General features: G+C 47.3%; 1 protein-coding gene across 4 annotated transcripts in view; it reads right to left on the bottom strand.

The window, feature by feature from the left end:
- Positions 1-574: 574 nt before the first annotated feature.
- The window catches only part of IFNGR2 (interferon gamma receptor 2), a 29,179-nt gene continuing 7,843 nt past the window's right edge, over positions 575-21,910 (bottom strand). For 2 of the 4 annotated variants that reach the window (XM_072806809.1, XM_072806807.1), the window contains exons 2-7: positions 19,952-20,084; positions 14,710-14,918; positions 10,144-10,289; positions 6,396-6,555; positions 5,847-6,004; positions 575-1,260 (exon numbers count right to left, since the gene is read on the bottom strand). In XM_072806809.1, the coding sequence (XP_072662910.1) occupies positions 1,120-1,260; positions 5,847-6,004; positions 6,396-6,555; positions 10,144-10,289; positions 14,710-14,918; positions 19,952-20,084 (947 nt within the window). In that variant the 3' untranslated portion in view covers positions 575-1,119. Of the gene's footprint in view, positions 1,261-5,846; positions 6,005-6,395; positions 6,556-10,143; positions 10,290-14,709; positions 14,919-19,951; positions 20,085-20,862; positions 21,023-21,226; positions 21,288-21,910 lie in introns of those variants that run through there. The other 2 variants (XM_072806810.1, XM_072806808.1) reach the window with 2 other exon arrangements.

The raw sequence follows: 21,910 nt of genomic DNA, 5'->3' as shown, positions 1-21,910 counted from the left end.
AGCCTTTGAACCAAAGAACCTGTCAATACTTCCCTCATCAGAAGAGTGCAATGCCCCGTGGGTATCACTGTTGTCCATCAGCGAATTCTCTTTACTGTCTACAAGCCCCTGCCTTGGTCAACACACAACTCCTAAAAAGTGAAGTGCTCATGCAGCTTCTGAAAGTGCCCTTTAGGGCAGCCCGGGTGGCTCAGCAGTTTAGCACCGCCTTCAGCCCAGGGTGTGATCCTGGAGACCCGGGATCGAGTCCCACGTCAGGCTCCCTGCATGGAGCCTACTTTTCCCTCTGCCTGTGTCTCTGCCTCTCTCTCTCTCTCTCTGTGTCTCTCATGAATAAATAATAATAATAATAATAATAATAATAATAATAAATAAAGTGCCCTTTATACCTGCCTAAGGAACCAAGGGATGCACGCAGACTGTTCCCTCTGAGTGATCATGAGGCCTTGGTAGCTCCACTGGGTATCACTTAAGAAAACGAAAATGCAGATATAGTGATTTTTAGGAGTTGGAACTTTGCAGAAAATAAAGAAGGCCAAAATAAAGTGGAAAGCAGCACAACATTCACATTGACTTGTAAAAAGTTAATTACACAATCTTTTATTCCCTAGCCTGAAAAAAAAAAAAGGCTTAAATCGCAGGATAATATTTACAGGACTAATCACATTTTAAGCTGAGAGACTGGATATGAAGAAGGGCCACTCATTGTCCCTTGTTGGGACAGGCTGAGACAGACAGGTTATGTGATCTGCTCGAGGGGTCCAGTCAAGGAGAGGACCCCGTGTCCCGGCTGCCAATGAGCAAAACATCAGGTGTGTCAGAGCCATTTTGCTGACAAATAATTGCATGGCTTTTTAGTGTTTAAGAGAAATCTTAATTTTTCTGGGATATCTCTGTATAATAATTCTGGAAACTTGTATGATTAGAAAACCCTTAGTTTAAAGGAAAAAAAAAATAAGTGTGCCTCCCCCATGAGACCTGTTACATCTTCCAAAGCACCATCGGGCTTCTGGGGGCAGGACTATGGAATGCAGGGCTCCGTAAAGTCCTGACAGGAACGTCAGCAGCTTCAATGGCTCAGAGCTCTCATCCCACAGGCTGGCTGACTGGACCAGAGTTTTAGTTCAAAGTGCTTTGGAGAACATCTTCTCGCTCCTTCTCTGGAAACGAAACTATGGACACAGAGTCCCAGGCGTCATCCTTTGGCGAGCTGTCCTTGTCCAGGGCCTCTAAGATAGGCTGGCTTGGGTCCTTTAAATACTAGAAAAGGTTGAAAACCAACATTGTTATTAGTTTTATCAGTTCAAAAGAGCAGACCTTCCACTTGACTCTTAGCTGCGGCGGCACAGGCCTATTTTCCCTAGGTGTGCGATCCTATGCTGACCACCATTACCACAACTTCTAAAACAAGAGAAGCTTGGCACCTGGGTGACTCAGTGGTTGAACATCTGCCTTTGACTCAGGTCATGATCCCGGGGTCCTGGGATGGAGTCCCACATCAGGCTCCTGCAGGGAGCCTGCTTCTACCCCTGCCTATGTCTCTGTCTCTCTCTCTGGGTCTCTCATGATAAATAAATAAAATCTTAAAAACCAATCAATCAAACAAACAAGAACACCCTTCACATCAGTAGTAACCTGAACACGAATCCAATGGCCAACCAAGATCACACCAGAGCTCGGGAGAAGCGAGGCCTGACTTGCTGCACTTGCTGCAGGCTCGGGGGTGGCTCTTCCCAAAACGTCTCTGGAATTCGGAGGATGTGGGGCATCTGGTTCACTCATTAAAGGGGAAGAGAGGGAAAGTTCGCCAGGTTTTCCTCAGCCCCTCCACTCTGGTTGCTTCTGTTTCACACAACACACACGGAGCAGAGAGCAGAGAAGTGGGGCTCTGGGCCGGGGAGAGACGGAGAGGGGCCTCATGAGGTCTCTATCTGCCCTTCCCCTCCCACCCCTGCTCTAGGCTGAGCCATCATTTCACTGCTGAGTGACCCAGAAACCCATGCCTTGCTCTTGGACGTGCCAAGAGACACTGCAACACAGTGAGCTGAGAGCTTACTCATGACGAGAACATAAACCAATCATGTGCACTTCTGAAACCTCAAAAATATGAGTGAAACCTGATTCACTCTTCTCATGTAACTTCAGTGCCCTTTGATACATATTTTTCACACTTTCCCAGGAAAGTGAACTGAAACTCTGTTTTAGAGCCACACCCCACAGGAAAAACTAGTAGTAAATTCACTTCCTAGCGACCTGCTGGTTGTTCTACTGTGAGGGAGAGACAAATGCAAGGAAGATTCTGAGTCCCACTGAAGGCTGTTATTTTGTGAAAATATTAACCAGGGAAGGTTGGGGGTTGTGTGTGTGTGTGTGTGTGTGTGTGAGTGAGAGAGAGAGAGAAAGAGAGAGAGAGAACTCACTTAATATGAGTTCTACCCTCTTAATAAAAATTTTAAAAGATTTTACTTATTTATTCATGAGAGACAGAGGCAGAGACACAGGCAGAGGGAGAAGCAGAATCCATGCAAGGAGCCCGATGTGGGACTCGATCCCACGACCCCGGGATCATGCCCTGGGCTAAAGGCAATGCTAAACTGCTGAGCCACCTGGGCTGCCCTCTTAATAAATTTCTAAGTGCACAATGCGGTACCAACTATAGGCACGATGAGGTACAGCAGATCTCCAGGACTTACTCATCGTGCGTAACTGGAACTTCAGACCCAATGAACAGCATCCCCTCGAGCCCCTCTTCCCTGGCCCCTGGCAACCACATTCCACCCCCTGCTTCTTTTTTTTTTTTTTTCCCAAGATTCCATTTATTTATTCATGAGAGACACAGAGAGGCAGAGACACAGGCAGAGGGAGAAGCAGGCTCCACGCAGGGAGCCGACATGGGACTCGATCCCGGGTCTCCAGGATCACTCCCCAGACTGAAGGCGGCGCTAAACTGCTGAGCCACTGGGGTTGCCCTCCACCCCTGCTTCTGATGTAGGAACGAGTTAGGGGCAGACAGGGCGAGGCAAGGAAAGATTAGGGAAAGGCCCCAGAGTCAGGCTCCTACCAATCCCAAGAAAACAGAGATAAGACAGAAACAGGAAAAATAAACCTGGTTCCCTGGTTCCAAAATGTTAGGGGGTACCCCCCCTTCTAATGGTTACTAAGCAATCACAGAAATATGCCATTAAAGTGTTATTAATAGTCCCTGCTCAGGGACAGCTCAGTGATTTAGCGCCTGCCTTCAGCCCAGGGCTTGATCCTGGGGTCCCAGGATCGAGTCCCACGTCGGGCTCCCTGCATGGAGCCTGCTTCTCCCTCTGCCTGTATCTCTGCCTCTCTCTCTCTCTCTCTCTCTCTCATGAATAAACACATTTAAAAAAATATTTAAAAATAGTCCCTGCTCAAACCAAGACTGCATAAGAACCTCAAGGCCATGGGCTACCGGACTAGGCTCACTGAAACCCCAGATGTAGACAAATGTTATGGAGGAGATGTTAACCAGAGAGAAGGGAGCACCTTGTTTGGGCTCATGATATTTACAAAAACATCTTGTTTGTTATTATGATAGTTACAAGTCCACCTGTTTGTTCTAAATATCCACCCTGGTAGGGACAGGAAATTTACCAAGCACCCTGGTCAGTTTCCTATAAAAGAGAGACGTGAAGGCCCCCACTGGCCACCCTGTGGGGAGCTTTCCCTGTATGTCTGCTTAATAAACTTCTGTCACTTGGCTCACTCCCATGACTCTCATGTCCATGAGATTCATTCTTTGACTTTGTCAGACAAGATCCAAGCTCTCCCGTATCACTTCTATGAGGCTGACTACTCTGGAGGCCTCAAGTGGCTGGAATCATGCAGGATCTGCATGGAGGTTCTAGGAGGGAAATTACCATGTAACTTGTCATTCATTCATTCATTCATTCATTCATTCATTCATTCATTCATGAGAGACACACAGAGAGGCAGAGACACAGGCAGAGGGAAAAGCAGGCTCCCCATGGGGAGCCTGATGCGGGACTCGATCCCGGGGCCCCTGGATCATGACCTGAGCTGAAGGCAGACGCTCAACCACTGAGCCACCCAGGGGCCCCTGAACATGTAATTTGTATTATGTCTGTGTACTTTAAATACCCCGACAAGGGAAGGAAGATGAGGGACTACAGTGTGGGACCCAGGAAATTAAACAAAATCCCCTACCCCTGGACAAGCAGAGCAGGACTGACTCTAGTTTGGGCTGCACCCGCCTTGTGCTGACCTGCTTATTACTGAGGGCACTACCCCGCCCTAGTCAGACCAGGGCACACCCTAACCAGAAATCCGGTTCAGCGGACCAGCATGACTGCGCAACTCTCTGCGTATCCCATTGGCCACTGGCCCCTATAAAGTTGCTAAGCCTCTTAGTCTCGGGGTCCAAGTCCCTGCTCCGCTGCGTCGGGTACACTTGGACCCAGGCTCGAGCTTGTAAATAAACCTTCGTGTGCTTGCATCGGTGTCGGCTCCTTGGCGGTTTCTCGGATTTGTGATCTTGGGCACAACATATAGCTCTTTCTGGAAGCACTGCTCTTTCTCCGCAAACTTGGACTTTATCTAACGCCTACTCTGTCGAGGTGTAACAGAGTGCGATTCTGTTTCCAGTACCTTTGCCCCGATTTTGCTGCCAATAAATTTCCAGAAGCAAATCCTTTTAAATGATCTTCTGTTGGCTCACTTCTGACCCTAAGCGTGTCCCCCATGGTGTCCTCGGAGGGCCAGGCCACCTCAGAGCCTCGGGGCGGGTGGGGCTGTGCAGGAAATCCACTGTCCCACGAGACCCCGTCCACCCTCCTTCCTCAGGTCTTTCAAAATACCAGTAACATCCAGGGAGCTCTCGGCGTGCAAGGCTCTGTACTCACAGCCCTGGGTGCGTTTGCCCTAGAATCCTTCTAAGTGCACACATCTGACCCACAGCCCATGCTCTAGACCCCTGTCTTTGCCACCTCCCTATCCTCTGCCAGGCTCCCTGGGGGCTTTCTCCCAAAGGCATGGGGCTCATGTGCCAATTTCTTGGCCAGGCCAGGAACTGGCTACCTTTTTTCACCAACTTCATGCCATTAAAAAAGTGTTTTAAATCGCGGGAAAATACACATAACATAGAAGTTACATCTTAACCGCTTTTAAGTGTACGACTCAGTAGCATAAAATACGTTCACACGGCTGTACAACCCTCACCACCATCTCTGGAACTGTTTTTATTTTACAAAACTAAAATACCATCCCCATGAAAGACTAACTCCCCACTTCTTCCTCCCTGCCCAGACCCTGGTACCCGCCACTCTACTTTGAATGGCCTCTATGAATTTGACTCCTCCAAGTATCTTATAGAAGTGGAATCACACAGTATTTCTCTTTTTTGTGACCGGTTTAATATCTACCATAATATCCTCAAGGTCCATTCACGTTGGGTCAGAAACTCCTTCCTTTTTATGGCTGAATAACATTTCACTGTATGGATAGACAACATTTTGCTTATCCATTCGTCCAGTGACGGAAACTTAGGTCACTTGCACCATTTGGCTGTTGTGAATAATGCTGCTATGAACCCGGGTGTACAAATAACCCTTCTAAAAATAGGCTTCATGCCCAGCGCAGAGCCCAACGTGGGGCTTGAACTCACAACCATGAGCTCAAGACCTGAGCCAAGATCAAGAGCGGGATGTTCAACCAACTGAGCCACCCAGGCACCCCTGCCCTATACCACTTTTTAACTCAACTCTCTATGCCCATGGCTTTGTCCCCTGCCATACCCTTAGGCATTACCAGGGGGGCCGTGGAGTGCTAAGATGTCACCCACTAGACATGTGCATACGTACCTCTTCTATTTGTAATGGGATGGTTGGCGGAGAGTGAAACCAGTATTTTATCAGGCCTTTGTATTTCAGGACCAGGAAGAAACAGGCCCCTGCCAGTGCCAACAGCAACAGAAAGATTCCCACGGCAATTATGATGATTTGCTGAAGCTTGGTAGTGGCTAAGAAGAGGACACAAAAGTGAACAAGAGGCTCATCCCACACGGGAAATAAATATCAGGTCATTCTTGATCTACCAACTGCTTAGAGGCTTCACTGTCCTCATGAAATGGACACATACTGTCCCTCCTCCACCCAGCCTCACATGCCTGAATGAGTAGCTAGTAGAGGCAATCCTAAAATCAAGCAAGCACCGTTAGCTGTTTGGGGCTGTTATTACTGTTGATCTCAGCTTCTCCTTCCTTCTCAGCAAGGAGATTGTCCTTGCTTCTTGCCCTTCTCTCTGGGTATCCCCACTCCTACGTCCCTCCACCTAGTAAGCCATCCCTGATTTCACTACTTGGGGAGGATTCTTGTCCCAGCTCAGAAAGGCCGTGAGGTGTCCTACGTTACCATCTGCTGCTGTTTCGTAGCAAGATACGTTGCTTAAATGTCCGAGTCTAGAGAGCTTTGAAACTGTCCAAACCAGTTGCGCCTTGACTTGTAAACAATATTCTCTTAAGGGCTTCAGGTCATTCAACACAATGGAGTTGCTCCTGAAAGGGCCTTTAACCTATATAAAAAACACCAACAAGCACATATGAAAATTACCTGAACACACACGGTTGAGCCCCTTCTACCTTTTCCAATATTTCCTCAAATCCGCAGGGAACATCAAAACCAAAGAATAAAGAGTTTCTGTCTTGAGAGAGTCACTGGCTTGCAGTGGACACAGTTTATATGTGAAATCCGGTGAGCCGTGTGGAGAAAGACACTGATGGCTTCAGAGATGTGTTTCTGGGCCCTCGGAGGGCCCACCCGCTGTGGCAGTGGAGGGCCTGCCACTGGGATTTTAGCCAATTCCAATGTCTAGGATGAAATTTTCTCCTTTAAAATTGCTTAAGTGGGGCACCTGGATGGCTCAGTCAGTTAAGCCTCCAACTCTGGATTTCAGCTCAGGTCATGATCTCAGGGTTGTGAGATAGAGCCTCACGTTGGGCTCCACGCTCAGCGAGGAGTCTGCTCGTCCCCCTCCTTCTCCACCTGCGCACTCTCTCTCTAACACATAAATAAATAAAATACATAAATAAGTAAAAAAAAAATTTGAAAATAAACAAAATAGCTTTAATGCCCAGTGCATTTACTTCAAAATCACTATTTTGTACTTCATGGTCAACGTATTCTAGATACTTCAAGGTAGGTAGTCAACGAAAAGAGAAAAAAAAATCATCATGGGAAATAATGTTCCTTTAGTTCCCAGTCTCCTTCCAGTTTTAACTGAAATGTGCTGAGGCCTCTCTTACAGAGTTTTGGTCAACACAATCTTGGTGAGTTATGTAGCTGGGGACACAGCTGGATCTCAGATTCTTGAGGATCCTGTCTCCTTCCCATGTTCTGTCCCTGATGCCACTGGCTCCCTCATGGGCCTCATCAACACCCCCATCTGGATCCCTCTGGTCAACGGCTTCTTACTCTCCTGGACAAAGTTGCCATCATTCCACAGGGAAACGGGAAAAATACATTATGGCAATATAGGATTTCTTCTAAGGGATTGCTTTCCTATTTTGAGATGCAGGAGAAAATGCTATAGCCATTTGAAACGGTGGTATAAAATATGCTCAGTAACGTGGAGATGAAGCTGCTATAGTGGTTCCTGAAAATCACTGTATGCAGAACATCTTATTTTTAAAAATATAAAATAATCATATTACTTAGGAATAGTAGGATCATAGATGATTTTTTTTTCTTCTGTTTAATGGTGATGGACTACGAGGGCAGAGGAGAAAAATTTTTGCTTGTAAAGCATTTTTAAAAAAGATTTATTTATTTGAGAGAGAGAGAGAGAGAGTGTGTGTGTGTGTGTGAGCGGGGTGTGGGGGGGTACAGAGGGAAAGGGAGAGAATCCCAAGCAGACTCCCTGGTGAGCGAGGAGCCCAACTTGGGCTTGAACCCATAACCTGGAGATCATGACCTGAGCCAAAACAAAGAGTCTGGTGCCTAACAACTTCGCCAACCAGGTGCCCCACCACATAAAGCAATTTTAAGTACAAACTTCCTTTGGGGTTTATTTCAGCCACCAGCTGGCATTTCTAGAATTTAGAATAACAGATTGCAGAGACCTGAGACCACTGTCCTTGGAGGGCCTGCTTGCAAGGGTAACCATCGCTAGCATCTGGGAACTTGGAATCCAGAAGTGTCCCCTCTCTGCGTCCCCTACCCCCGTTCCCTAACTAGTATTGGCATCTTATCATACAAACAATGTTTTTTTATTCTGAACACCTGCTCTCCTTCTAGGAGTCTGGAATTTTGATATGTGCTAGGGAAAAGAGGCCTGTATTTCCAATAAAGCCCCTGGGCGCAGAGTCTCTGATAAGATTCCCCAGAGGACATTTCACATGTCCTCACGGTTTGTTGTTGGAGGAATTAAGTGTGTCCTGTCTGAGTCTTTTGGGAGAAAGTTCTTCGAAACTTGTATCTGGATTCCTCTGGAGTTTGGCCCATGTGCCTCTTCCCCTTGCTGATTTTGCTTTGTGTCCTTCTTCTATAATAAACCATAGCCATGGGGATCCCTGGGTGGCACAGCGGTTTGGCGCCTGCCTTTGGCCCAGGGCGCGATCCTGGAGACCCGGGATCGAATCCCACATCGGGCTCCTGGTGGATGGAGCCTGCTTCTCCCTCTGCCTGTGTCTCTGCCTCAATCTCTCTCTCTGACTATCATAAATAAATAAATTAAAAAATAATAATAATAAACCATAGCCATGAACACAACCATGGGAAGGTCCCATGGGTCCTTCCAGCAAATCTAGGGGTTGTTCCTGGGGACATAGACTCACAGATGGGATGGGGATATTTTGGTGGCTCTCAAACTCATGTGAGCCCTAGAGTCTTCTGTTCATAGAAATCCAAAGTATAGCTGCTCTGGTTGGGGAGCGGGGGCGGGGGGGGGGGGAGAATCCCTTCTGGAATCTTCCAGACCAGGCCCTTCTCTATTCTAGTTGCCCAGACCTTGATCTCTTGATTCAGAGAAGTAATTATTTCCTTTTTCCCCATATGATAAGAGTCTCTTCTTCAGTGAATTTTGCCTTCCTCAATGTTTTTAGACTATTAAGAAACAAGGAGGAAGTGCAAATGTAAACTATGTAAGAGAAAAAGTACAGAGCATGGATTCTAGGCTCAGATGTTTCACACCGCTGTGCTGCTGACCTTGGGCAAGTTACTCAAACACTTGGTTTCCTTCTCTGTGACTCGGCTCAGTACAAAGATTAAATGAGATGATGTAGCTAAAATGCCTGGCCCAGGGCCCCATACAAAGAAGGCTCTCGATAAACATAAGCTCTTATTATTATAAAAAGCTATAAGCATTTTATAATATACGTAAGTCCAAACCATCATGCTGTACCCCTTATACTTAGTGATGAATGTCAGTTATCTCACAATAAAACCGGAAAGCCAAAAAATAAAACAAAAAAATTATAAGACTGTTGAATTTAGGAAACCCTGAAGCTTACATAAAACCTGATGAGATAAACATGATAAAACCTCATGAGGTGCAGCTTGGACAATCAGGCACCGTAGACAATTTAAGGCCAGCATCTTCCCTTATACTACGTAGGGGGGACCAGGCCCTGCTGATCTGACACATCTTTGTGAGCCTTACAGCCCCTCCTGCATTTCTGACGGATCCCGGCACTTGTAGTTCCCCAGACATCCCGAATCTTCCTCCATCCTTCTCCCTAAGAGGCTCTCTCTCCTCCCAGTGGACTTTTTGCCTGTTCATATATGGTTTCCTTGCAAGCCATTCAAACCAGAGCAATTTCTATAAACCTTGCAGACTGCAGTGGTGGACTCCTTGTTGTAGAAACAGGCCCTCTAGAACCTTCTCCACGCTTTAGAGTGCCACAGGGGTACCGTGAGCATCCCAAACAGTGGGGCTAGGGTGCTGTCAGGCAGGGAGGGGCCTTCAGATCCACCTGGCGGAAGGGGAAGCTCCGCACAGGGAGCAGAGACTCGGGTGTCCGGGGGAAGGATGAAAAGTGGTTCAGGGCCCAGACTCTAAGGCAACACTGGGATGCTCTGTCCTTCTCATCCAGTGTCAAGTACACTTTCTTTCGCTGAATCAAAGGAAAGAAAAGCAAAACAAAGTAGAAAAAAATGCTCTTGCCTTTTGGATTCCGCCCTTTTCCCAGTAATGGACGTAATACAAAAAAGTGGCAGAGGAGGGAGAGATGTCAAAGGGAGAGGAAAACCTGATGACAAGGGAGCCTTCTCCTGGAGTCACCCAAACGTTCTCAGGAGGCCCAACGGTCACTGAAATAGAATAGCAAACACAAACAAAAAAAATATATATGAATATATACATATATTTTATACATACTTTTTCTGTTCATCGAAGTCTAAAGTATAGCAGACATTATTTTATTTTATTTTATTTTAAGACTTTATTTATTTATTCATGAGAGACACAGAGAGAAAGGCAGAGACACAGGCAGAAGGAGAAGCAGGCTCCCTGTAGGGAGCCCAATGCAGGACTCAATCCCACGACCCCGGGATCACACCCTGAGCTGAAGGTAGATGCTCAACCGCTGAGCCACCCAGGCGTCCCACTACAACATAATTTTATATTTATAGTGTGTACACACATGCACACACACATGTATTTATAAATGCAATGAGATCACATTCAGATGCTCAAGACTAGTAGAGACTGCTTGGGGTACAAGCTTAACGTGGGCAGCCAAGGGGCAGGAGGTCCAGGAGGGCCATGGTGCACCACAAGGGGCTTCTTGCCTTCAGTGGATGGATGGCTCTGGCAACAGTCCATGTGGTGGCCCAGAGCCAGTCTCTCCACAATCCCCTACCCTAGGACACAGCTTCCATGCAGAGAGCAAGACCCACGACAGGCAAGTACTGGAGCCTCTCAGGCTTCAAAGCCCCAAGAGCCAAGATCTCTTAGGATAACTCTGCAGGAAGCTTCCAGAGTCCCCGTGAGGGACATGCACAGTTTTAAGAATTGCTGCACTCAACCCAAAGACCCGGATCCCTAAAAGGTATTTAACATGGCCCCAAGGGAGATGCAGTTTATCAATCAAGGGTCATTTTGACATAAGTGATGACACTGCCTAGGGACATGGCCAACAAGCCACCTTGATCAGATTTCCAGAGATAGCTGAGAGGTCAGCTGAAGATCAAGTTTTTAGGCAGAGGAGGAGAGGATTTTGTTAGTCCTTACCTACTATCTATCTACTGTGTATATTTATTTTTAATATACATTCTTATAATTTCTTTTTTTTAAAGATTTTATTTATTTGACAGAGAGAAAGAGAGAGAGAGATAGAGAGAGTGCACACACAAGTAGAGGGAGCAGCAGGCAGAGGGAGCGGGAGAAGCAGGCTTCCTGCTGAACAGAAAACCTGAGGCAGGGCTTGATTCCAGGACCCTGAGATCATCACCTGAGTCAAAGGCAGATGCTTAACTGACTGATACACCCAAGCACAGCCCTTATAATTTCTTTATAAGTGAAAAAAGTGGTGTTTACAAACCTTTAGATCCATGTCTCCTAGCTCATTGTCCTGCTATGTTTAAATATAGTGACAGAGGGGCAGCCCAGGTGGCTCAGCAGTTTAGCTCTGCCTTCAGCCCAGGGTGTGATCCTGAAGACCTGGGATCGAGTCCCGCCTCAGGCTCCCTGCATGGGGCCTGCTTTTCCCTCTGCCTGTGTCTCTGCATCTCTCTCTTTCTCTGTGTGTGTGTCTCTCATGAATAAATTTTTTTAAAATGTTTAAAAATAAATAAATAAATAAATAAATAAATAAATAAATAAATAAATAAATAAATAAATAAAGTGACAGAGAAATATTGGCATCAGAAGTCTATTTGTTGAAGCTTTTTATATAGTTCATAGGACAGCCAAGACTGTGACTCATGAACTCCTATAGATGAAGGGTTCCAGGATTCATCAAACAAGCATTTAAACCATGTGCTTAACTGGAGGAACTCAGATCGAAGTATAATTCAGGTCCTACAAGTTCTAAGAGGCTCATTTCTGCACGGTTGACATGTGCAGGCGATCGATCAGATGGATCACTGTGAACAGTCCCACGTTCACAGTAGCGGAAGGATGTTTCTTGTGCTTCCGAGCTCTTGCCTGGGCTCTCCCGGGTGGGCAAGGCTCAGGCATCTGCTTGGGCCACCCTACTCTGTGCAAAAGGAATTGGTCCCTGCAAGGTTTGCAGCTGTGCCCTCCGATCTCATTTCTTCTGGTGGAGGAACTATGTCTAGACAGACACCGGGCCAGCCTGGCCCACTGCCAGCCAGAGCAATGTGAGTGGATTGGCCTCATGTGACGAAAAAGTTTTGTTAAAACCTACTCACAGATGCTGGCCCACGTGTTTACAAGCTTTCCTATCACAGCCAAGTGACTGGAGCTTGAGAAGGCGCTGACTTGCCTGCTACAGGCCTCTCACCTTGGTAGGACATGTTCTCGAGACTTTTCTGTGACTTACACATGGGAGTGGGCCTGGAAGCCAGGGTGCCAGCTGTGACCAGTCACTTGATCTCCCAGAAGGCCAGTGCTGGGAGACCTGCCCTTCTGAGAGTCACAGATCTGGAGTCTGGTACCAACCTGATAAGCCTGTCTCTTGAGGGGGAAACAATCGACCTTCTCTCAACACATTGGAGAAAGACTCGATTGTCTGTAGATAATAGTTGGTAGCAGCTTCCATGTACTAAGCTATTGCTGTAAACCAGGCAATGTGGATAGTCCACGTGTCCACCCAGATCTGTATCCCAGCCACAGAAGGTCATCTTCACTTCCCACAGGGAGAAAGAGAAGCCTGGAGTGACCCTGGTTGCCCAGAGTCAGGAAGCAGCAGAGCTGGGATTTGAACCTAGGTCTACGTGACGTCACAGCCTGCCCCCTGCAGCCATCTCCTCCTCTCTGGCCAAACGCTTGGTAAAGCATCATCGCGTTGGTGATCCAGCCCGAGTGTACAAGTGGTGAACACAGCGATGGGATCCGAGGACACCGCTGCCTGAGACTTTACAAGTGAGGGGCAGAGGATGACATCCCAGCCAGGAACGACCTGGGAGCACTGCTGCTCAGCTCGGACCGGGACGACGGAGAGCAACTGATGGCTGGCACCGGACCAAGGACTTTCACAACAGGCCCTACCTTCTATTTCCATTCCTCTTCTCCTGGGCTATGGCCAGGGACCCCCACTACATTTTTTTTTCTTTAATTGCCACCGAGGTGACATTTCATAGCTCAGACGTGTGCTGGTCCTCTACTCGAGGACAAACGACTTGTCTGTAGTAAATGACCTGTCTTCTCTTTCCATCCCTGCATCATTTGGCACAAACCGTTGATTGTCCTTTTCAGCTTCCTATTGCAGAAAATTTCAAACACGTAGAAAGTAGAGGGAAGATCCTAACAACAAGGCATGTACTCATCGCCTAACTTTTATTTATTTATTTATTTTGCCCAACTTTTATCAACTGTCAAGTCATGGCCAATTCTATTCCTCCCGTGCCCATCCCCTTTGCCTTCAACCCTCCTTCTCCCTGGGATATTTTGAATGAATCCGAAACATCGCATCATTTCATGTGGAAATACCATTTCCATTTTCTAGTGGAAATAGCATGTGTCTCTAAAGGATAGGGCCCCCCCTTATAATACCTAAGATTATAATAACATAGAATACCTAAGATAAACTAACACTAATTGCTAATAGACTATCAAACAGCTAGATGGTGACCACATTCCCTCAACTGTCTTATGCTTCTGTTTAGCTTGTTTGAATCGGGATCCCATACTTGATGTCTGCGTAAACCACGAACACTGAAGAAACACGGGGCACATGTGAAAGATGAATTGTGGAAGGAGCGAATGTACAAGCTCGCATCTGTCGATTCTTACGCCCCCTTCCAATTTCTGGGAGCACATGTGCTCATTCAAGCAAGTCTTTATTGAATATCCACTATGTGCCAGGCACTGTTCAAGGCTGAGTTAAAGCTTTTCTTGATCATAAAGGAAGTTGTGCCAGAAGAGATAAGGGTGATCGGTGAAGCCAATACACTAGTGTCTCGTCCAGCCCAGAGGTCAGCAAACATTTTCGGTAAAGTGCTCAAATAAATTTAGGCTTCGCAGGCCAGACGATTCCTGTTGCAACCATCCGGCTCTACTGCTGTAGCTTGAAAAGCATCCACAGACCATACATTATTAAAAGATGGTGAAGGGATCTCTGGGTGGCGCAGCGGTTTAGCGCCTGCCTTTGGCCCAGGGCGCGATCCTGGAGACCCGGGATCGAATCCCACATCAGGCTCCCGGTGCATGGAGCCTGCTTCTCCCTCTGCCTGTGTCTCTGCCTCTCTCTCTCTCTCTCTCTCTCTCTGTGACTATCATAAATAAATAAAAAAATTAAAAAAAAAAAAAAAAGGTGGTGAAACTGTGTTCTTACACAATAGTTTTTTATTTACAACAACAGGTTGGCGGGCCGGACGTGGCCCGCAGGCCGTGGCTTGCCAGACTCTGGGCTAGCAAATCACACTCCTCTAGTGCCAGCCTCCATGGTCAGTACTCGGGTTGGACCATCATCCCCACCGGTTTGCTGGCTGTGTGGGGTGAGGGACAGGACGGAGGGGCATGGAGTCCAGGCTGCTCAGTGAGGAGTAAAGTGAAGAAAGCCTGGAAAGGATAAAGGAAGTTTCACAGCCACGTTCTCTTACTTACCATTCCTAAGGTACTGGAACCATGGCACTCTGACCCAGGTGGAAACCAGGTCTCCCACCTTAGCTCGGACGCGCAAGGAGACGTTTAAGTGTGGTAGGAACTCCTGTGAAGGGCTGGTTGGGGTGAAGTCACACTCCATCGTGGTGATGTTCATACAGTTCACACCTATGCTGTCCACACTGAAGTCGTACCACTGACTGCCAGAGGCGCTGGAAGGGAAAGAAAGGCCTTCACTTCACAGAATTCTCTGTTCTCCCACACACAACAGTTCCCCCAGAGCTGATTTTTTTTAAAAAAGAAGCTTTACTGAGATACAGTGTGCAGACCAAATAACTCACTCAGGTAAAGCAGACAGCTCAGGGCACCTGGGAGGCTCAGTGCAGTGTCTGCCTTCGGCTCACGTTATGATCCCAGGGTCCTGGGATCCAGTCCCGCATTGGGCTCCCTGCTCAGCAGGGAGGCTGCTTCTCCCTCTCTCTCTGCTTCCCCTCCCTCGTGCTCTCTCTCTCTCTCTCAAATAAATAAAATTTTTATACAAAAATAACAAAGTGCACAACTCAATGACTTCCAGTATATACACAGGGTTACGCAACTATCACTATGGTCAATTTTAGGGCTTTTTTTTTTTTATCCCCCCAAAGAAACCCAGTATCCCCACAGCTGTCCATTTAAAGTTTGCTTCGCCCATGTGAAAAGCCTGCTAAATCCAAGGCGGCATATTCTGGTAAATGACAATGCATTCCCCAGAGTCCCAATGCCACACCCCCACATGGGACTCTACTCTCCAGCTCCGACCTCTGTCCTTTATTTTTTTTAAAAAAGATTTTATTTATTTATTCATGAGAGAGAAAGAGAGAGAGAGAAAGAGAGAGAGAGGCAGAGACACAGGCAGAGGGAGAAGCAGAGGGAGAAGCAGGCTCCATGCAGGGAACCTGACGTGGGACTTGATCCTGGGTCTCCAGGATCACGCCCTGGGCCAAAGGCAGGCGCTAAACCGCTGAGCCACCCAGGGATCCCCTCTGACCTCTGTCCTTAGGTGACAGACTTGAGAAAACCAGGGAGGTGGCTGCTAGAAACCTCAATGGGGGGCAGTAGGCAGTGTTCTCTGTAGAGAACACACACAGCAGCTCTGGCCTAGAAAGCAAGACCAGGGTACATGGAAGAGATGAGGCTGAGGATCACTGCCACTGGCTCTCACACATCACACGTGCTTCTAAGTGTACCTCTGACTCGACTGGGGACTCTTCTGTCAAAGTGGCAAGTGGCAAGATGAAGGCCTCTTCAGGATGCGTGCCCAGGGCTTCCATGGAAGATGCCTGCCACACTCACATGACCGCCAAGCGCTGGGTGCCCAGATCCTACTCGGGAGAGAGATCCCCAAGCACAGGCACCCCCATCTTAGGTTGGCGGTGTGCTTCAGCAAGAGTAAGTGGGTTGTATTCTTTTTTTAAGTTCTACAGATACTTATAGGTACTCTAACCTGCTTCCCGGAAGACCCCAGCTGTTGAACTTGGGCAGAAGGCTCCCCACATTTCAAAGGCTCACTTCCCCATTTACCAGTGGGGACCACTCCTGTTCCCCATCCTCTTCTCTCCTCCAAACTTGGCCTTTTCTCAGAACTGCTTTTGAAAAATGTTTCTCCCCAAAGGGGCCTACAGGGGGACAAGCCATTCAAATTTAAATGAGAGCTGACACATGACAGTGGTTTTAGGGGGAAGAGTGGAAAAGGAAGCTGCGTTCTGGAGGCTGCCTCTCCACCTCTCTGCAAAGGGGAGAAACAAGGTTATGTTGGTTCCACTTAAGTGAACACGGCCTCAAGAGCGTGGCCCTGCTCACAGCCAGACTCTGGCCTCCTGTCCAGGGCTCTTACTGCTAGGCGGGCAGTCTGGGTCTCACCCAGGGAGTCACACTGGCTCCCTTCCATGATGGGTCCATCACGACCTGCCTCTGCCCCTGAAATTATCTCATTTGGAAAGCAGCCCTCACCATGAGAGGGCACACAGCATAGTGGTTGAACAAATGGATTCTGGAGCCAGATAACTGGGTTCAAATCCCAATTCCTTCGCTTCTCTGTTCCTTAGTCCCCTTATCTATAAAATGGGGATCAACTGTAGTATTTGCCTCCCCGAGGTATCATGAAGGTTGAACCAGCAGACATGAGCGAAGTGCCTGAGCCAGGACCTGGTGCCCAGTAAGCACCATGTGAATCATTTGTTCAACACCTGCACAATTATGGACTTCGCTGTTCAGCCTCTGTTGGATCACTTCCAAAAACACTAAGTGTCCTTTCTGACCCAGCAATTCCTCTGCTACAAATGCAAGAAAACAATCGGGTGATTTATGTACGAGGCCACTACCGACAACAGTCACAAACTGGGGACTGTCTACACCCGCAAGTGGGGAAAGAGTTAAATACATCATGTCTGACACATCATACAATAAAACGAGCAGTAAAAATGTTTACGCAGAGATAATTATGAGAAAAAGTGCTCCTACACTTAATTAACTATGTTTGGTTAAAAAAAAAAAAAAAAAGGAAGGAGGACCCAGAAGTGTAACCCCAGTTTTGTTTCAGTTTTACACATGCACCGGCACATTGTCAAACCAAGTGCATGCATTTAGTAAAAAGTCTAGAGAGAGAAACACTAAAAGGAGAATAGAGATTATCCTTGGGCTGTAGAGCACTAGGTTGTTTAAATTTTAAATTCTGGGTAGTCTCGCCTTTCTGTTAAGAACATGCATTGCTGTTAAAATCAGTAAAAAAAGAAAGAAAGAAAGAAAAGAAAAGAAAAGAAAAGAGAAAGAAAAGAAAAAAGGAAAGAAAAGAAAAGAAAAGAAAAGAAACATTTTCAGAAGACCGGGTTGGTCAAGTCAAGTTTTTAAAAGTGAAATCTCCAGACTTTTTAATGTTGGCACTAATTGGGGGAAAAAAAGAAATTAAACACCAAGGGTCACACACAGCCTGTAGGCTACATTATCTGCAATCCCTGATTTAAACTTTAAATTTTCCCACAGTGCTCAGAGTATTTTGGCTTTGGCTCCTGTACTACCAGAAGACAGGCACCTTCCTTTATAATTTCAGTAATGCTTTACTGTAGAGAAGTGGGATGGAAAAGTTTGAAGTCCCACGAGCCTCAAAATGAAATTATTTCATGTCACTGAAACATCCCCGACATGTAAAAGTCTTGAAAAACAAAAACAAGAGCAAAGGCCCTCCCGCATCATCGAATCAGCAATTGGAAAAGAAAACACGATCAGCCCTGGTTTCAGTTTCTCGTTACCCCTCAACTCTTCCAAATAGGTACGTTCACCGTCACCCCATCTTTTGTTTCTTTCACCAAAACCAACCTCTAGCCTTGAAAAAACTATCTCCAAAATGCCTTCCAAAAAAAAAAGAAAAAAGAAAAGAAAATGAAGTAAACATGCTAATCTGGGATGGGAAACTGTCAAAGGCTGTAAGGAATATTTCTACTAGAATATTTCCACTGTTTCCTGGCGCTCCCTAGACCCACAGATGTACTTCCCCCTTCAAGGCTAAGGAATGCCAGTCGGTGTATCAGCTGTGATTTCCTGTTACTGAAACCTTATTTGGTTCCACAATATCATGTTTACTCAATGCTGAGTAGGGCCAGCTTCTTCGTGGGCGTGTGACCCATGCAGGGACACAAAGGCCTGCTCGGAAGAGGTGCTCAGTTTGATGCTCTGCTGTCACCATCTTGAATTTCTCAGTAATTCTGAGCAAAGCCCCCCCCACCCCCCCTACAATTTTCATTTTGCACTGGGCCCCACAAATTATGTAGCTGGTCCTTGTGAACTGGTCCACGTACTATAGATTACTGGTACTTACTTGAGGAACAGAGAACCAAAATTCAGAGATAACCCCAAAACTCTGGTTCAGAGTGTATTTTTATCAAGCAAATATTGTTACAGTGGACATTCCAAGATGAGAAAGGAGTCGTCTGGAAACACACTCCTCTAACATGAACTGCCTGTAATTTTTGTAGGTTCCTTCCCTGTTGTTGACCAGAGATACAGTCCAAATTTTATACGGTTGCCACTGCTACCGGATGACACACAATGATCCTTTTTAGTAGTTGCCTAATTTTCAACTACTAGCTAACATGACACGATTTGGCATTTTTCTGCTGATGGACAATGAAGGCTTCAAGGTATATCTTCATGAATATGAGGGGGTTTTATTTTCTTTGCTTTGCTTTCTTTAAAGATTTTATTTATTTGAGAGAGAGAGAGAGCGAGCACATGGGTGAGAGGGAGTGAGAACCTGAGGCAGACACCACACTGAGCACAGAGCCTAACATGGGGCTCAATTTCACAACTGGGAAGTCCTGACCTGAGCCAAAACCAAGAGTCAGATGCTTAACCAACTGAGTCACCCAGGTGCCCCCTCCCCTTTTTCTCTTTTTCTGATGGGGGCTTGTATCACCTGCGTAGGGGAAAAGTGACGTGGGCATTTCTGTGACTCTGGATGTACAGCAGATGACTCTGCTGTAGCGCAGCCGTGTTAACTAATCCTCATCCAGCACCATCTCCATCAACCATGCGCTCCCAAGCACTGAGCATTACCATTTCTTTAAATTTTGTTTAACTGGTAAAATAAAACGACTTAGCCAATCATTTTTAACTTAGTAACTTAACCTGTGTAACAAGGTAAACACGTAACAACTGAGGCCTTAAGAGTTTGCCTTTCTTCTTCTTCCCATATGTTTCTGTTGCACACCAAATGATGATCAACTGTAAAAAGGGGTGAGAGAGAGAAGGAGGGGCCAGAATAATGTGCGAAATGCAAAAATCCCCTTAGAAATCGAGAATTAGTAGTGATTTAGTGAACATGTTCTTCGGTAGGCCACAGCTGGCCCATCAGGTTCAATAAACCAGATTTTCAAACCTGAAGAAGATGAAGGCTAAAAGGTGCCTCCTGGCCTTTCAAGACAGGAAGCCCTCTTATACGAGCCTCTCCCGAAACCAATGAGAGCACAGTCTCCCACCCAACTAAGAAGCCATGTGGGTAGACAGCAGAGGCTCTGGCACCAGTGCTGTCTAAGCCCCTGTGTGGGTGGGAGGGTGTGAAGTCTCTGTCCGTGGAGAGTTTACAGGTACCAGGGGGAATACCTGCTTCCAGTGGCTTTGCAGGCCGTCCTGCCAGGAGGCAGGCTCGAGCAGCTGACCCCAGGGCTCCCCCCACCACTCCCCATAAAGATGACAACAGAAAGATCTGGCTTACTATTTATACTGCACCTGGTAGACCACGGGCCTCGAGTCATTGCTCAGGGACACTGGCTCCCAGCTCAGAACCCGCTCGGCGTTGTACAGGTGAACCTTCGGGTTTCGAGGAGCAGGGAGCTGGGAAAGGGAGTCTTGAAAGGGGCAGAGTGAGAGGAGGGGGAGGAGGTGAGAGACAAAGGGAGGGTCAAAAGAGAAAATCTGATCACAATTATTTACGTGCATGTCAGCAAACTATGCCCACAGCTCTGTTTCCGTAAGAGTGCAGAAATGGTTATGACCTGGATCGCTAGGCGTGTGTGTCCCCCTCACCCCCACCTTCGACTACACACGGCCCCACTGACACAGTCCGTGGAAGAAAAGAGAGGCCTGGAGCTGCCTTTCTGCCTGCAGATTCCAGTTCTTATGAACAGGGCCTGGGTGCCAGGGCCTGGCTCAACCAGGATGCTTGTCCTATCTTAATGACTGGTGGGCAGGTTAACTTGAGAGTCTGTGCCTCACTTTCCCCTTCAGGAATAAGGGATAGAAAACAGTATGGTCCAAAAGTGAGCACTGATAATCGGTGCTCACGTGACGTGCATCAGCCCCAGAGTTCCGTTAGTACCAGACATGCATTCATACCAAGGGAGCGTCTGGTACACCTCCACAGGTACATGCACATGCCCCAAACCAGGTGTGCAAAGCTCAAAGGCACATGGAGGGTGACACGTGTCCTTTGGGTTCCATGAGAGTTGTGTGTTTCTCAAGGACCCCCCACCCCCACCCCGTATCACAATCGCCAAGGCAGCGCTGGAAATGCAGATGCCCAGGCCACACCCCCCAGACCTGGAAATCCACATTTGCAACAAGCTTCCCAGCTGATTCTTAGGCACAGTAAAATCTGAAGACTACAAACAGCAAAGTAACACCCACCCCAGGGAACCACGGCCAAGGTCAGAGTCCCCTTCCTGGGGTGACCTGGAAGGCACAGCTCCAGCCCCTGCAGCAGATACTTCACAGGACTCGGCCGGGGAGTGCAAGCACAGGAGCCTTTGCTCTTGCAAGGAAACACAATCATGATGAACCTTTCTCTGAGATTGAAAGATTAATGAGAAACGCCCAGGGAGTGGAAAGAAAGATTTGAAAAACATGCAGAGCATGTCCCAGAATTCAGAGCAGGAAACTCAAACCACACGTTGTCAGTAAATGCATTCAATCTTGAAGAATGGTGGCCAGTTGGCCAGCTCTTCCTCGGAAGGATGCATAACCAAGAGTCTGTGGCCACTTGTTTACTTACAGAATGCCCACTGTCTCCACAGCTCGGAGCTCAGGCTGGCCTTCATTCCAGATCATTCTTCAACCAGCTACCCCACACTCCTGCCAACTGACAGCAGGCGTGGCGAAAGCCAGGGCCAACGGTGGGCAGGCCGCAGCAGCCCACAACGGGGCTGCTCTCCAGGGCAGGCCCACCTCGCTTGCTGTGGCTGCTGTGCGGCCTGGCATATCCCAGGGCAGAGCCCAGGACTGGAGCCCTGCTGCCAGGAGCACCGTGCAGGGCCCCCGGGGCGAGGGCTTGGTGAGCGCCGGGCACCCATCAGAGTCCCAGAGACCTCCTTTTCCTTCCTGTATCAGTTTCCTATTAATGCTGGGATGAAGTAGCACCAGTTTGGTGTCTTAAAACCAATGAGATTTCTCTAGTAGAGTTCTGGAGGTCAGGAGTTCAAAACTGGTCTCACTGGGGCTAAACTCAGGATGTTGGTCAGGCTGTGTTCCTTCTGGAAGCTCTGGGGGGAGAAATAGCTCCTTGCGTCCTCCAGTTTCTAGAAGCAGCCCACATTCTTTGGCTCTGACTCCTTCCCTCAGCAACAACAGGCTGATTCCTCCTCTCTCTCTCTCTTTTGACTATCCATTTATTTATTTTTCTTAAAAAAATTTTTTTTGAGAATTTACCGATTTATTTTAGAGAGAGAAAGAGAGCAAG

This window comes from Canis lupus, chromosome 30, assembly GCF_048164855.1.
Source record: "Canis lupus baileyi chromosome 30, mCanLup2.hap1, whole genome shotgun sequence".
Taxonomy (NCBI): domain Eukaryota; kingdom Metazoa; phylum Chordata; class Mammalia; order Carnivora; family Canidae; genus Canis; species Canis lupus.
Note: the sequence above shows the minus strand (reverse complement) of the source record. Positions and strands in the feature narration are given on the sequence as shown.